Source organism: Carcharodon carcharias, chromosome 11, assembly GCF_017639515.1.
Source record: "Carcharodon carcharias isolate sCarCar2 chromosome 11, sCarCar2.pri, whole genome shotgun sequence".
Classification (NCBI taxonomy): domain Eukaryota; kingdom Metazoa; phylum Chordata; class Chondrichthyes; order Lamniformes; family Lamnidae; genus Carcharodon; species Carcharodon carcharias.
In genome coordinates, this window is record NC_054477.1 from 27,922,625 (window position 1) to 27,939,006 (window position 16,382).

General features: G+C 42.0%; 1 protein-coding gene across 1 annotated transcript in view; it reads right to left on the minus strand.

The window, feature by feature from the left end:
- Positions 1–4,791: 4,791 nt before the first annotated feature.
- The window catches only part of cnga3a (cyclic nucleotide gated channel subunit alpha 3a), a 32,167-nt gene continuing 20,576 nt past the window's right edge, over positions 4,792–16,382 (minus strand). Inside the window, exons 6-9 of the mRNA XM_041198659.1 lie at positions 15,361–15,447; positions 13,874–13,978; positions 11,191–11,297; positions 4,792–6,197 (exon numbers count right to left, since the gene is read on the minus strand). Coding sequence (XP_041054593.1) covers positions 4,792–6,197; positions 11,191–11,297; positions 13,874–13,978; positions 15,361–15,447 — 1,705 coding nt within the window. The remainder of the gene's footprint in view (positions 6,198–11,190; positions 11,298–13,873; positions 13,979–15,360; positions 15,448–16,382) is intronic.

Genomic DNA, 16,382 nt, shown 5'->3' on the forward strand with positions numbered 1-16,382 from the left:
TTAGATTAATTATTCTGTGTACCAATTATAAATGCCTAAATCATATTTGTAGATACTATGCTTATGAAGGAAAACTGGTCAAGTGCTGAAAGGAAGGTATGTGGTGTGAACCACAGAGAAGTTACGGTGCAGAAAGAGGCCATTCAGCCCATTGTGTCTGTGCCAACCAAAAACAGAAAAAAGAAACTAGCTGCTCATTTTAATCCCACTTTCCAGCACCTGGTCCATAACCTTGCAGGTTACAGCACTTCAGATGCAGATCCAGGTACCTTTTAAATGAGTTAAGTGTTTCAGCCTCAATCACCAACTTAGGCAGTGAATTGCAGACACCCACCACCCTCTGGGTGAAAAAGCTTTTCCTCATGTTCCTTCTAACCCTTTTACCAATCAGTTTAAATCCATGTCCTCTGATAATTGACCCCTCAGCTAGGGGAAACAAGTCTTTCCAGTCTACCCTATCTAATCCCCTCATAATTTTGTACACCTCAATTAGGTCACCTCTCCTCATCTTCCATGTGCTTTCTTTACCACCTTGTCCACCTGTCCTGCCACCTTCAAGGACCTGCGGACATGCAATCGAAGGCCTCTCACTCCCTCAACTGCTCTCAATAACTTCTATTGAGTATGCCCTTGCTTTGTTAGCACTCCCCAAACGCATTACCTCACACTTTTCCGGATTGAATTCCGTTTGCCACTTCTCTGCCAACTCAACCAAACCATTGATATAATTTTGAAGCTATCTTCTTCACTATCAACTACATAGCCAATTTTTCTGTCATCTGCAAATTTCCTAATCATGCCTCCCACATGTGAGTCTAAATCATGAATATATACAACAAGCAGCAAGGGCCCCAACACTGAGCCCTGTGGAATACCACTGGAAACTGTTTTCCATTTGCAAAAACATCCATTTACCATTACCCTTTGTTTCCTGTCACTGAGTCAATTTTGATCCAACTTGCCATCTTCCCTATATCCCATGCGATCTCACTTTCCTAACCAGTTACTTCCTCAAAAAATTCCATTCAGTTAGTAAGACACGATCTTCCCCTAACAAAACCATGCTTACTATCCCTGATCAATGCATGCCTCTCTAAGTGACAGTTTATTCTGTCCCTCAGAATTGTTTCCAAAGTTAGACTGACCGGCCTATAATTTTCTGGCCTATCCCTCGCACCCTTTTTAAATAATGGTACAACGTCCACAGACCTCCAATGCTCTGAGATCTCGCCTGTATCTAGTAAGGATTGGAAAATGATTCTCAGAGTATCTGCTATTTCCTCCCTGGCTTCCTTCAGCAGCCTGGGATATAATCCATCTGGCCCTGGTGATTTTTCCACCTTCAAGGATGCCAGTCCCTCCTGTACTTCCTCTCTCACTATGTTTTTTGTATCTAATATTTCACACTGCTCTTTAACTTGAATGTCTGCATCATCCCTCTCCTTAGTGAAGAAAGAGACTACGTACTCATTGAGAACCCTGCCCACATCTTCTGCATCGGCCCACAAGTTACCATGCACATCTCTGATAGGCCCTACCTTTTCCTTAGTTATTCTCTTGCTCTTAATGTACTGGTAAAATATCTTAGGATTTCCTTTGATTTTACCTGCCAATATTTTCTAGTGTCCTCTCTTTGCTTTTCTAATTTCCATTTTTAATTCACCCTTGTCCTTCTACACTCCTCTAGGCTTTCTACAGTAGTGAGTCTTTTATGACTGTAATAAGCTTTCTTTCTCTGCTTTATCTTGGCCTGTATGTTTCTGGATAATCAGGTGGCTCTAGATTTGGTAGTATCACCCTTTTTCTTTGTGGGGACATATCTACACTATGCCCGTACAATCTCGCCTTTGAATGCCTCCCACTGATTTGACACTTTTCCCTTCTAATAGCTATATCCAATCCACTCTCACCAGCTCACCTCTGTTTTGTAAAATTTGTCTTCCCCCAATTTGGAACTTTTACTCCTGTTCTATCTTCATCCTTTTCTATCATGATACTAAATCTAACTATATTATGGTCACTAGCTCTAAAATGGTCCCCCAATGCTCCTTCATTCACTTGCCCAGCTTCATTTCCTAAGAATAAATCTAGAGTTGCACCCACTCTCACTGGGCTTGTTACGAACTGGCTAAAAAAGCTCTCTTGAATGCAGTTCAAGAATTTTCCGCCCCCTTAGCCCTTCAAACTGTTCGTATCCCAATTGATATTAGGGTAGTTGAAGTCCCGAAAGATTGCTACCCTATTTTTTTTTTAACTCAGAAATCTGTCTACACATTTGCTCATCTACTCCCTTCCACTATTTGGGTGATTTCACAAGCATACACATGAGCAATTTACCCAAGTTTGATATTTGGGGAAGTCTGCTTATTGTTCAAACACACAGAAATATAGGTTGTAATCAAGATTGTCACTGGAAACTAACCTATTTCTTCTCTTACTCATGCTGACTAACATCCTGTTTATTTCCAAGAGTTTCTGCATGAGTGCCTTGGGATATTTCATTATGTTAAAGGTGCTATATAAATAAGTTGTTGTTGTTTTCTTTTAGATTTTTCTACCATTTGCAATTTTTCATTTGATCCCAGGAATCTTCTTTTTAAACTACAGTTTGTTTCCAACAATTGAGGTAGAGAATTGAATAATAGTCACTTGTCAAAGGGAAATAGCAAGCAAGATGGTAAAATGATACGTTAAAATGTGACACATTTTGATATGTAATTTACTCCAGTATTAAAACAGTAACAAAAAAGAATGCCTGACAACATATTTTAATTCAAAAGGAAAATTGACAACAGGTCGTAAGGCTTAATTTAAGCTTACATATACAACGGCCACAAACAAGATCTGTACTTTGTTAAAAAAAAACTGAAGTCACTTTTTAGAAACAAAAAGGAGAAAAACTACCAATCTCTGGGTAATAAATAAGTTACATTAGCTCATGTTTATATCAAAAGCTGAGATAAAAGCATCAGGTCCAAAAAAGTTCAGCTTATTTGCTAGATACACATAGGTAAACACATTGTCAAAAACTGGACAGGTGAGGTACGCGATTGGAGTCTATTGCGTTTTTATCTTCACAAAGTACAAAAGGTTAATATGTCCATCAAGTTCATCTTGCAATTAAAATGGACAATCTCCCACATAGCCACAAGCTACCTTCTGAAAGTTTCCAATATATTAGCCACATTGACCATTCCCAGTAATGAGCCTGTTGTTACTAGACTTAATGTTGTCACATTTGGAAAATTAGTTGGATGAAAACTCGTTTTATCAACTTATTGTTTTGATATTACCAAGGGGCAGGTTTCAGGAAAAGCAGTGCTAGCAACTGACTCTGCATGATATCAACTTCAGCAGTAGTGTGGCTTGTTGCCATCTTCTCATTGGTGACCATATGTCATGGTAAGGGGCTCAGAGAAATTAAATTGTATTAATAAGCAGCCGTCTCTGCTTTTAATGTAGACTCTCAATGATTGTCACTCACATACAGCAGTGTTACTGGGGCAGAATTTTAATGCCTTCCCCCTAGCTGGGTTTGGAGGCTGGGAGGGTATTAATCAGGCAGGAGGGTGGTGAGCCCGCTGCCTTTCCACCTCTGCCTCGATTAAGCCTAGGGCGGGAAGCCTCGTGGGTGGCCTTCCTGCCCCACTGCCAACTGAGGCCCTTAAGTGGACAATTAATGTGCACTTAAGGGCCTCACCCCACCACCGCACAGGGCAGTCGCCATGTAAGAAGCCCAAAAAGCAAACTTGGTCATGTTTGCTTGCAGCTCACAGGAGGGTGGTCCCTTGTTCAAAGATACTCATTGCCTAATCGAAGGAACCAGCGTTGGGAAAGTGGGGGCAGGGGTGAGCCTCTGGGAGCCACACCCCTGCCCATGCTGCCAATACCCCTCCTCCCCCTATCCCTCAACTGCAATCCCTGCCTCGCTCACCCAGACTTGGATCCCATGGTGATCCCAGGCCTCTCTCTGGGTGCATTGTTAGCAACTGCCACTGCCCCATGGTGGTGCTGCCTGCAATGGACAGCACTGGCCCCTGATTGGCTGGTAGCTCTGCGGGAGTGGTTTTTCCGCCCTCTGGGTTCTTGATCCCAGGGAAGGCCTGGCACTGGCCACGTTAGTGCCTCCATTTAATACAGCGGGTCTTTCCCAAATGGAGACGAAGTGGGCTCTCACCAGCTCTCCAGTCCACAGGTGAGATGTCTGTTGCCTGCATTAAATACAGCCCCATTATTCCATCAGCCATATTACTTAAAATTTAAAGGGAGGTTTTGAAATTCCCCCTCTCCTTCCCTCCCCTTTTAAGAATTGAGAATGCATGGAATCGTGCAAACAAATGCCAGGCATAAATTGTGGGGGCCTTAATGCATATATTATATAATATTTATGTTATATATCTAATATAACCATAATCATAAGTAAAAATCCAATACATTTAAACTTTGACAGCACAGATGTTGAAACCAGGTATTTCCTGGCTCTGTTCCTAGTGCGTTATGTTAATTAATTAAACAGCACAGTGTCAGAATCAGCTCCCTGATACAATGAACTAACATACTTACTTAAAGCTATCTTAACTCATTCAGCACTAAAATGAGCTTTGGTCACAGTTTGTTGATGAAGTTTAAAGACAAATCTACATGAAATGTTCACAGATATTAATGATGAGTTATAATTTATAAACTATCCCATTGTAGTCCCATATAAAAATAATTGTTCTTCTCGTCAGTATATCATATCAAAATAGTAAGAAAAACAAATGAGGAAATTGCCATTTATTCTCGTCACCGTCACTGTTTTTCTAGTTCTGTGTCAGTCAAACTGTCCAGTTCATCCGATAGGTATCCACTGCCATAGCCTCTTACTCTGTTTTCCACCTTTGTAAGCCTTTGCTTCAGCTTCATTTGACTGGATTTATACTCGGCCATGAGCCTAGCAAACCTAGTCTGCAAGCTGTCCAATGAAGACTCCATTCTCTCCACTTTTTCTTCCAGGTCTTTTGGATCCGCTCCCACTTTTGCTACCTCTTCATCTATCAAATTATCCTTCATCAGAATCTGACGCCCCTTCTCTTCCAGAATCTTTTTGGCATCTGGATACTCAGTCAGGGCTTCCATCAGGTCAACTTTGGACAGACAGAAGAGATCAGAGTAGCCTATGCTTCTTATGTTGGCTGTCCGCCTGTTGCCTGCCTTACTGCCCTTTATGTTCAAGATGCTGATTTCTCCAAAGTAACTGCCATCACTCAGGACCACAAACTGTGTTACCCCATCATCAGCTACAACTGCCAGTTTGCCTTCTTTAATGATGTACATCTCCCTGCCAATGTCCCCCTTTCGGCAAATGTAGTCTCCGGGGCTGTACACTTGAGGCTGCAGCTTGAGCACCAACTCGATCAAAAGGCCGGCTTCACAATCTGAAAAGATTCGGACTTTCTTTAGAGTGTCCAAGTGGACGTTGATGGCGATTTCAGCCTTTAGTTTATCGGGTAGGTTTTTAAGGACTTCCTTCTCATCCACGCTCTTCTTGTTGATCCATAGGTAATCAAACCACTTGATGATCCTGGCCTCTAGATCTTTGCTCACTTTACGGAACTGCATGTACTGTTTGATGGAGTCAATTTTGGATTGGAACTCAGCTCGAGAGGCATTCATGTTTGAGATCATGGCACCCACATTACCAACAATGGTGGCAAAGATGAGCACTCCCACCAGAAAGTCAATTACTACAAATAAATACTCCACGTCCTTGACTGGAGGAGGCGTTTCTCCAATGGTAGTCAAGGTCAAAGTGGACCAGTAAAGGCAGTAGATGTATTTTCTGCTGAGCCGCCCATATTCAGGATGGGATATGTTTGGATAGACCCAGGTGTCAATACCAAACCCAATCGATTTTGAAATAGCATAATAAACGCAGCCATTCCAGTGAATAATGATGAGAATATACAGAACAAGATTTCCAATTCGAAATATGTTAGGGTAGTTGGTCCTGGTTTCCGTGCGATCAAAATATTCAAACATTCGGCCAAAACGGAATAGACGATTAAATCTCACCTCCGGGTAGTTAGATCCCAACCAAATGTAGGATAAATCTGTTGGTAGAAGAGAGAGCATGTCCAATTTAAACTGAGGCATCCTCATGTAATTCTCTCTCAATTTCTTTGCATCCTTAACGAGCAGCCCTTGTTCAAGAAAACCTGGAGAAAGAAGTGTGACATTATTTAGCTGTACAGGGGAGAAAACTTTGAAGCATCGATTTTTCAAGTTAGCAGGGCTGCAAGATAAATAGCTTTCCGATACTTTCAATAATTCCTAACTCAGTTTATTTTTGTTACTATATTTCAATAAAACTAGTTCCCTGCAGTTTCCTTTTAAATAGCTGATACATAGGAGGGGTGTTCCTTGAGGGGTTTAAAAATACTCCATATGGTAAAAACCACTAGCCCACACTGGGGAGTTTTGGCAGTGTCAAAGGCCCTGGATGAGTTGTTCTGAACTCTAACCTAGAATACTGCCAGAGGGATAAATTTAAATGTATCTTTTACACGTTATTTACATTTCTAATTTTATCATAGTTTATGGCTGTATAATTAATTAAATCCTTGTAGCTATCAGTTTTCTCATTTACCGGCATTCTTGCATTTCAGCTAGATAATTATGGGGTCAAGATTCACTGCAGAACATAATGTAGGCTGCTGAACATTGCAACAGGACATTCAGCCCCTCCAGCCTGTTCCGCCATTCAATTAGATCATGGCTGATTCTAACATGATTTTCTCCTCACCCCACTCTAAGTGTCCTAGCAATAGGCCCTGTATGTGCTGAGAACTCAGCTGAATTATTAAACTTAAAGCTGACTCTGAATTCCAGCTGGGTTAGCCCTCACCCTAGCCTCAACATCACATCATTGTTACAGCACAGGAGGCCAGTCATCCTATTATGTCAGCACCAGCTCTCCGAATGATCAATCCACCTAGTGCCACTCTCCCACCTTCTCTCCGGAACCCTGCATATTCTTCCTCTTCAGACAATAGTCCAATTCCCTATCGAATGCCTCGATTGAACCTGCCTCCACCACACTCTCAGGTAGCACATTCCAGACCTAAAACAAAAATAAAAAACAAAAATACCTAGAAAAACTCAGCAGGTCAGACAGCATCTGCGGAGAGGAACACAGTTAACGTTTCGATTCCATATGACTCTTCAACAGACCTAAGGAAAGATAGAAAAGAGGTGAAATAAAAGCTGGTTTAGGTCGGGGGTGGGGGTGGTGGGAGACAAGTAGAGCTGGTTAGAGGGCCAGTGATAGGTGGAGATAGCCAAAAGATGTCATAGACAAAAGGACAAAGAGGTGTTGAAGGTGGTGATATTATCTAAGGAATGTGCTAATTAAGGGTAGAAAAGCAGGACAAGCAAGGTACAGATAGCCCTAGTGGGGGTAGGGGAAGGGATTGAAATAGGCTAAAAGGTAGAGATAAAACAATGGATGGAAATACATTTAAAAATAATGGAAATAGGCGGGAAAAGAAAAATCTATATAAATTATTGGAAAAAAGGGGGGATTGGAAAGGGGTTGGGGATGGAGGAGAGAGTTCATGATCTAAAATTGTTGAACTCAATATTCAGTCCAGAAGGCTGTAAAGTGCCTAGTCGGAAGATGAGTTGAGCTTCACTGGAACAATGCAGCAAGCCAAGGATGAACATGTAGGCATGAGAGCAGGGTGAAGTGCTGAAATGGCAAGCATTAGGGAGGTCTGGGTTATGCTTGTGGACAGACCGAAGGTGTTCTGCAAAGCGGTCACCCAGTCTGCGATTGGTCTCTCCAATGTAGAGGAAACCACATTGGGAGCAGCGAATGCAGTAGACTAAATTGAGGGAAATGCAAGTGAAATGCTGCTTCACTTGAAAGGAGTGTTTGGGCCCTTGGATGGTGAGGAAAGGGGAAGTAAAGGGGCAGGTGTTGAACCTTCTGCGGTTGCATGGGAAGGTGCCGTGGGAGGGGGTTGAGGTGTAGGAGGTGTTGGAGGAGTGGACCAGGGTTTCCCAGAGGGAATGATCCCTGCGGAATGCCACCGGGGGGGGGTGGAGGGAAGATGTGTTTGGTGGTGGCATCATGCTGGAGTTGGCGGAAATGGTGGAGGATGATCCTTTGAATGTGGAGGCTGGTGGGATGATAAGTGAGGACAAGGGGTCACGGTTCTGGGAGGGATAGGAAGGTGTGAGGGCGGATGCACAGGGGATGGGCCGGACACGGTTGAGGGCCCTGTCAACCACCATGTCAATCTCCCACGCATCCGCCCTCACACCTTCTTCTCCCTCCCAGAAATATGATAAGGTCCCCCTTGTCCTCACTTTATCACGCCACCAGCCTCTGCATTCAAAGAATTATCCTCCGCCATTTCCGCCAACTCCAGCATGATGCCACCACCAAACACATCTTCCCTCCCCACCCCGCCCCCCCCCCCACCCCCAACCCCGGGACACCCTGGTCCACTCCTCCAACACCCCCTACACCTCAACCCCCTCCCACGGCACCTTCCCATGCAACCACAGAAGATGCCCCTTTACTTCCCCTCTCCTCACCGTCCAAGGGCCCAAACACTCCTTTCAAGTGAAGCAGCATTTCACTTGCACTTCCCTCAGTTTAGTCTACTGCATTCGCTGCTCCCAATGCGGTTTCCTGGAGAGACCAACCGCAGACTGGGTGACCGCTTTGTGGAACACATTCAGTCTGTCCACAAGCATGACCCAGATCTCCCTGTCACTTGCCATTTCAACACTCCACCCTGCTCTCATGCCCACATGTCTGTCCTTGGCCTGCTGCATTGTTCCAGTGAAGCTCAACGCAAACTGGAAGAACAGCACCTCATCTTCCGACTAGGCACTTTACAGCCTTCTGGACTGAATATTGAGTTCAACAATTTTAGATCATGAACTCTCTCCTCCATCCCCACCCCCTTTCCGCCACCGCCCCCCCCCCCCCCCTTTTGTCCAATAATTTATATAGATTTTTCTTTTCCCACCTATTTCCATTATTTTTAAATGTATTTCCATCCATTGTTTTATCTCTACCTTTTAGCCTATTTCGATCCCTTCCCCCCACCCCACCCCCACTAGGGCTACCTGTCCCTTGCTCGTCTTGCTTTCTACCCTTAATGTCACCTATTAGCACATTCCTTAGATAATATCACCACCTTCAACACATCTTTGTCCTTTTGTCTATGACATCTTTTGGTTATCTCCACCTATCACTTGGCCCTCTATCCAGTTTTACTTGTCTCACCCCCCCCCCCTTAAACCAGCTTATATTTCACCTCTTCTCTATTTTTCCTCAGTTCTGTTGAAGAGTCATATGGACTCGAAACGTTAACTGTGTTCCTCTCTGCAGATGCTGTCAGGCCTGCTGAATTTTTCCAGGTATTTTTATTTTTGTTTTGGATTTCCAGCTTCCACAGTTTTTTGCTTTTAACATTCAAGATCTAAACCACTCGCTGTGTGAAAAAGTTTCTCCTCATGTCTCCATTGCATCTTCTGGCAATTACTTTAAATCTGTGCCCTCTCATTCTCAATCCTTCTGCCTATCTACTTTGTCCAGACTCCTCATGATTTTGAACGCTTCTATCAAATCTTCTCACAACCTTTTCTTCTCCAAGGAAAACAGTTCCGCTTCTCCAATCTATGCAACTGAAGTTCCTCATCCTGGAACCACTCTCTCCAATGCCTTTACATCCTTCCTAAAGTGTGACACCCCAGAACTTTATGCAGTGCTCCAGCTGAGGCCAACCTAATGTTTTATACAAGTTCAAAAAAACCTCCTTGCTCTAATCTGCTATGCCTCTATTAATAAATCCCAGGATGCTGTATGCTTTATTATCGGCTCTCTCAACCTGTCCTGCCACCTTCAATGATTAATGCACAGGTACACCCAGGTCCCTCTGCTCCCGCAACTCCTTGAGAATTGTACTCTTTATTTTTATATTGTCTCTCCATGTTCTTCCTACCAAAATGAATCAGTTCATATTTCTCTGCATTGAACTTCATCTGCCACTTGTCTGCCCACTCCACCAACTTTTCTATGTCCCATTGAAGTTCTACACTATCCTCCTCACAGTTCACAATACTTCCAAGTTTTGTATCATCCGTAAATTTTGAAATTGTGCCTTGTACACCAAGATCTAGGTTATTAACATATATCAAGAAAAGCAAGGGTCGCAACATCCTTGGGAACTCCACTATAAATCTTCCTCCAGTCCGAAAAACATTCATTCACCACTACTCTCTGTTTCCTGTCACCCAGCCAACTTCATATCCATGTTGCTACTGTCTCTTTTGTTCCATGAACTATAACTTTGCTCACAAGTCTGTTGTGCGACACTGTATCAAATGCCCTTTGGAAGTCCATGTACGCCACATCAAAAGCATCACCCTCATCAACTCTCTCTGTTACTTCAACAAAAAACTCCAGCAAGTTAGTCAAACATGATTTACACTTAACAAAATCCATGCTGGCTTTTCTTAATTAACCCACATTTGCTCAATTTTGTCCCAAATTATTGTTTTTAGAAATTTCCCCACCACTGAAGTTAAACTGACTGGCCTGTAATTGCTGGGCTTAGCTTTACATCCTTTTTTTGAATGAGGTTCTAACAATTGCAATTCATGCTCTGGCACCACACGAGTTTAAGGAAGACTGGAAAATTACAGTCAATTTCTACTCTCAATTCCCTCAGTATCTTTGGATGCACCTCATCCGGTCCTGGTGCCTTATCAACTTTAAATACAGGCAACCGACCCTCCTCCTTATCAATTTTAAACCCTTCGAGTGTCTTGATTTACATGAATGTTTAAAATTGATAATGAGGAGATATTGGATAGGCTGTCTGCGCTTAAAGTCGATAAGGCCTGCTGCCGGGGACTGCATATAGAACTGAAAATCCACCCTCAGATCTCAACAGAATGGTCTGAGGAGACTGTGGGAACATTCAGTTGATACCTGGAGGGGTAACCAATTGACCGCACCTCCAGCTGAATGACTGAGAGCAGCATGGGCAGAGGGCAAGTTAAAAACACACCCTCTCGACCTCAGAATGAGGCTTGGCACTGGAAGCGGGTGGCTGAGGAGCAAGAAATGACATCGTAGAAAAATGTGAAAAGTAAACACATGGTTCATTAAAGAAAAGGTTTGATTACCCGTTCGGAATCTTACAGCTGAATCCATTATGTAGATTGTGTCGGATATGTAATCCAGCACCAGCCACAAGGCGAGATTTTTTACTTGAAGTTCATCAAAACAAGCCCTGAAGTACAAAATGCAACTTTAAATTTGACAATAAAGCAACATGCGTACTCTGATAGTCGCCCTGATGCATGGTACTGTCGTATTATGTCGGCTGTACCTGGAAAGTTGATATTATGGCGTGAGTTTTCGCACAGACGGAGAGGCTGGCTGCGCAAAAATACCAGCAGAGGCCCGAATCCGGAAGTTCCACCCATAAACCCGGCCATTTTCATGGGGGGGTGGTGGGGATGGGGAAATGGGGGTGCGTTCTAAATTACACATCTGTGATTCATGGAGGCAGCTGCCTATATAAATCAACAGCTGCCTCCGCTCATGTAATATTTTGGTGAGGTAAGTGTCTGAAACTGAAAAAGTGCAGATTAGACCAGGGAAGAGCTGTTCTGAACCTTATGGATTTGTTCTGACTGCCAGGGTACACTTTTGGGGAGGTAAGGTACCCCTTTGGATATGTTTTTGAGACACCTTGGGAGAGGTAAGGTACCCCTTTGGGAGAACTAGGTCAGGTGCCCTTTGGGATTGTTGAAAGTAGACATGATTGTGCGTAAAAGTGCATAGGCTCATTGGAACTGTCAAGCTGTCAAACAGCTGTCAAAGAATTGTCAAAACCCATTAGAACTGTCAAAAGCTGTCATGGGATTTAACTCTACTAGGCTGTACATTAAAAAAAATGTGTAGAGTTTAAAAATAATGTGCTTGCTATTTCACTTTGTCTTTTGACATAAGCCTGAGGCAATCATTACAGTATTTGTGCTGCATGACAGTTTTTACATTTCAACATTATCATAGTGGGGATGCCTGCTAAGTGAGCAGTTTGGCAGCTCCAAGTGGTTATAGAATAGAAATTATTGTTTTCATAAGAGATTACGTGCTTAAGTGACATATTTGTTTTAGAGATTAGTTGAAGGAATTTCAACTGCTGCAGTCCATGTGGTGTAGGTATACCCACAGGAAGGGAGTTCCAAGATTTTGACCCAACAACAGTGAAGGAACTGCGATATAGTTCCAAGTGTGGATGGTGTGTGATTTGGAGGGGAACTTGCAGGTGGTGGTATTCCCATGCATCTGCTGCCCTTATCTTTCTAGATGGTAGAGGTCGCAGGTTTGAAAAGTGCTGTCGAAGGTACCTTGGTGAGTTGCTGCAGAGCATCTTGTAGATGGCACACACTGCTGTCGCTGTGCATTGGTGTTGGAGTGAGTGAATGTTTAAGGTGATGGATGGGATGTCAATCAAAAAGATTCCTTTGTCCTGGATGATGTTGAGCTTCTTGAGTGTTGTTGGAGCTGCAATCATTCAGGCAAGTGGAGAGTGTTCCATCACACTCCTGACTTGTGGCATGCAGATGGTGTACAAGCTTTGGGGAGTCAGGAGGTGAGTTACTCACCTCAGGATTCCTAGCTTCTGACGTGCTTTTGTAGCCACAGTATTTTTAAGGCTGGTCCAGTTCAGCTTCTGGTCAATGGTAACCCCAGGATGTTGATAGTGGGGAATTTAGCGATGGTAATGCCACTGAATGTCAAGCGGAGATGATTAGACCCTCTCTTGTTCTTGTTCTTGGCGCAAATGTTGTTTGCCACATATCAGCCCAAGCCTGTTCGTGGACAAGGGAAATGAGGGAAGCGATATTGCAGCTAAACTGATGGTCATAACCAGTGAACAAGAAGTCAATGAGCTCCTTATTTTTCAAATTACGGATGTAGGGAGCAGATGAGAGTGAGGCCTGATAATACGTTATGTGACCAGCCAGATTGGCAGCTAAATCAGTTGTGCTGTCAATAAGCACAAGTCTGTGCTCCCTCATATTAAGTAAATAAAATTGGTGACTATACCAGAGGGAAGTACCAGAATGAGAGAGAGTTTTACTGGGTTTCAAAGTTGGAGAGGAGGGAGTGGTTGAACAAAATGGCAGCTGCAGGAGTATTGAATTGAATGGAGGGACAAAGATTAGGCTCTTAAGAGGTTGAAAGTGTTTGACTTGGAGGAGAGTTTTTTTTCCCAGGGGCAGAAACAGAAGGAAATAGGGCTGAATGTGTTAGGGGATTCTGGTGAGAGATATAAGGAAATGGTCAGAGATGGCCATTGATCAGAGCGACAAAAACCCTAGAAGATGGTAATATGAAGATTGTGGATCCGAATATGGATTAGAGTGTTTGTAGGGAAAGAGGTTTCAGAACAGCAGTCTTAGTATAAAACAAAATGCAAAGTTTCAAGTGTAAAGTTTTACATATTGTACGAGAATTAAAAAACAGAAGAGAAATTGCAACTTGTAAGAGTAGACAAAAAAGTATAATAATATTTGGAATTTAAGTTGAGGGATTTTTGAGAAGGTCAGGTTTGCCAAGGGCCACTGTTGAGTTGGAGGTAGAAATTTGTACATTGCATTAGTTCCTAATTAGCCATATGTTAATCTTCTCACCTCACCAATGGTACTATTATGTATACCATTTCATAAATTTGGGCACATATGTCAAGATGCTTTACCATTTATCAATGCCCCTTTAAACTCACATGTTTGGCTATTTTTTCCTTCTTGTAAGTCAAATAGTAATTGCTTACTATGTTAAACTTAAACCTACCTGCTCACTAGCATACACCAGTTGTACATGACAGGCACTGCGATAATAGAAAGCCATCTATAGTAAAGATTTTCTGCAGGGTCAATGACGTACACCTCTTTCTTCCTAGGAACCAAAACAGAATATGTCACAACAGAAACTTTCAGCAAAAATTTTACTCCAGTTAAATTCACTTGGTCGATTACTTGCAACAGGACTAATGTCTTCCATTTCAGTCTCATTATGCAAATTGCTCTGCTCTACTTTTAAATATTATCAACATTTCTAGAAATCAAGAAGAATAACATTGCTAATATTCTTCATTTTAAAACATTCCATGTAAAAGTGGCATTAAAATATTCTCTATTATATAAATTCAAAGATCACGATGAGCTGCTTACCTGGTTAATTATAATACCATTCGCTCAATATTAGATGTTAAACTCAACAAGTTATAATCTATGAACCAAGACACGCAAGTTATTTAGTCACCACTATTTCACACACAGTCTACAGTCTGTTGGTACTGTTGTCCATGATAATCCATCAATTATAAGCTTTATGTACACTTTACAATTCAAAACTGGAAGAATCAACATCACCTCAATGTATGTCACACATTTCAACAACTGAAGAACAAACAGTATGTCAATTTACACTCACAATCTACAAGTTCAAACATATCAGCTGAAAATGTCACCATATTAAATTCGTAAGTATTGAATGGTAGCAACAGCATTCTTCTAAGTAACTGGGAAACATAACGGAAGCCTGATATAGGGCCCTATATCTACTGCAAACATTAAACTAAAGCACCTTGGCTAAGAGTTTCCATTTTAGCCACAATTGGCACTGGGTACAAATTGTGTTCAAAATTACACTCATTTTAGAAACTAAATTATTTGCTGAAAAGCAGAAGAACACCCCTTCCTCAGAAAGTTTGATGGGATTTTTAATCTCTACCTGAAAGGCAGAAAGGTCCAAACAATGGCAGCCCCAACTATATTGCAGTGGGATGTTGGTATAGATATATATGCTTGCATTCAAACATAGACCTTAAACAAGAACCTTCAGACACAGGGGCAGTTGTGATAGTTCATGCTTAATCCAATGTAATAAATTACTAAATTAAATCATTATTATCTTCAGTTGAAATAGTATTAGTACCTTTAGGATACCATGTGCCTGCTACTTGTAAAAGAGATTGGCTGGGATTTTCTACTTCTACAATCATCAGCACACGACTTTCCGGCCATTAGGGCAAATGAGTGTAAAGTCATAGCCAGCAAACACAAAAGCAGAAACTTCCAAGCATTTCACCCTGTTGCACTCTTGCTTGCAGTTAGCACAAGGATAGTGCAAATATCTGAAGTATAATGGAAGCATTTCATGGTAACAGTTATGGTGTCCAGACCAGACAGGCTGATATGCAAGGAAATCCAAATACAAAGAAGTTAAGAACAGTTGTGTACCAATCAATGTTCATCATTTTTATTTTCATTACTTACTCTTCCTTCTTTTTCTCATCTTTTTTCCCTTCCTTTTTCTCATCTTTTTTCCCTTCCTTGTTCTCATCTTTTTTTTCTTCCACTTTGCTGCATGATGAACATCAATATTTAACAGCTTACTGCACATCAAAGAGGCTATTATATATCAAAGAGGATCATGGGTAGAAAGGACCACACAGGTCAATAAAACAGCCAAACGACGAATAGGATCCATTTATTTAGACCAGCAACAAACTGAATATTTTATTACCATTTATTACCTCTCTTTTTCATGATGGTTAATTGGGTAATCACGTACTTTTGGATCTGTACAGATTCACAATTGGCTATACGTATTAGTTCGCCCTATATAATTTAACATTATTTTCCTATATAATTTAACATTGAAATACTATGATGACATACTGTGCTTATTTGGGTGTTTAGCTCATTAGGATGTTTAGGCCCCAGGCACGCCAAACACTCTGATCTATTCTAGTAATAATGCAACGAGTTTGCTCAACTTCAGGCTGCTAGGAAAGGACAGTGAATGTCTCACAAATGTATGATACTCAAGCGAAGCCTCAAAGAAGCTGATATTATCTGGGCGGAATTTTACGGCCCCTCCAGCCAGCGGGATTTTCCAAAGTCAATAGATTTTTGAACAGCTTGCCACATTTTCTGGCCCCACCCCCGCCACATCGGGGCCATAAAATTCCGCCCCTTATCTTTTTAATTCATTCTCAGGGCGTGAGTGTTGCTGGCAAGGCCAGTATTTATTGTCCATTCCTAGTTACCTTGGGAAAGTGGTGATACAGTGACTTAAAGGCCACTTCAGAGGGCAAGTTAGGAGTCAATCACACTGGTGTGGGACTGGAGCCACACCTAGTGCAGGCCAAGTAAGGACAAAAAGTTAGAGTGAACTAATTGGTTTTTAACAACAATCTGACGGTTTTACAACAATGATCACTTTCATAGATACAGCGTTTTAAAAATTGAATTCAAATGCTTAAATTGTCATGGTGGTATTTAAACTCATATTC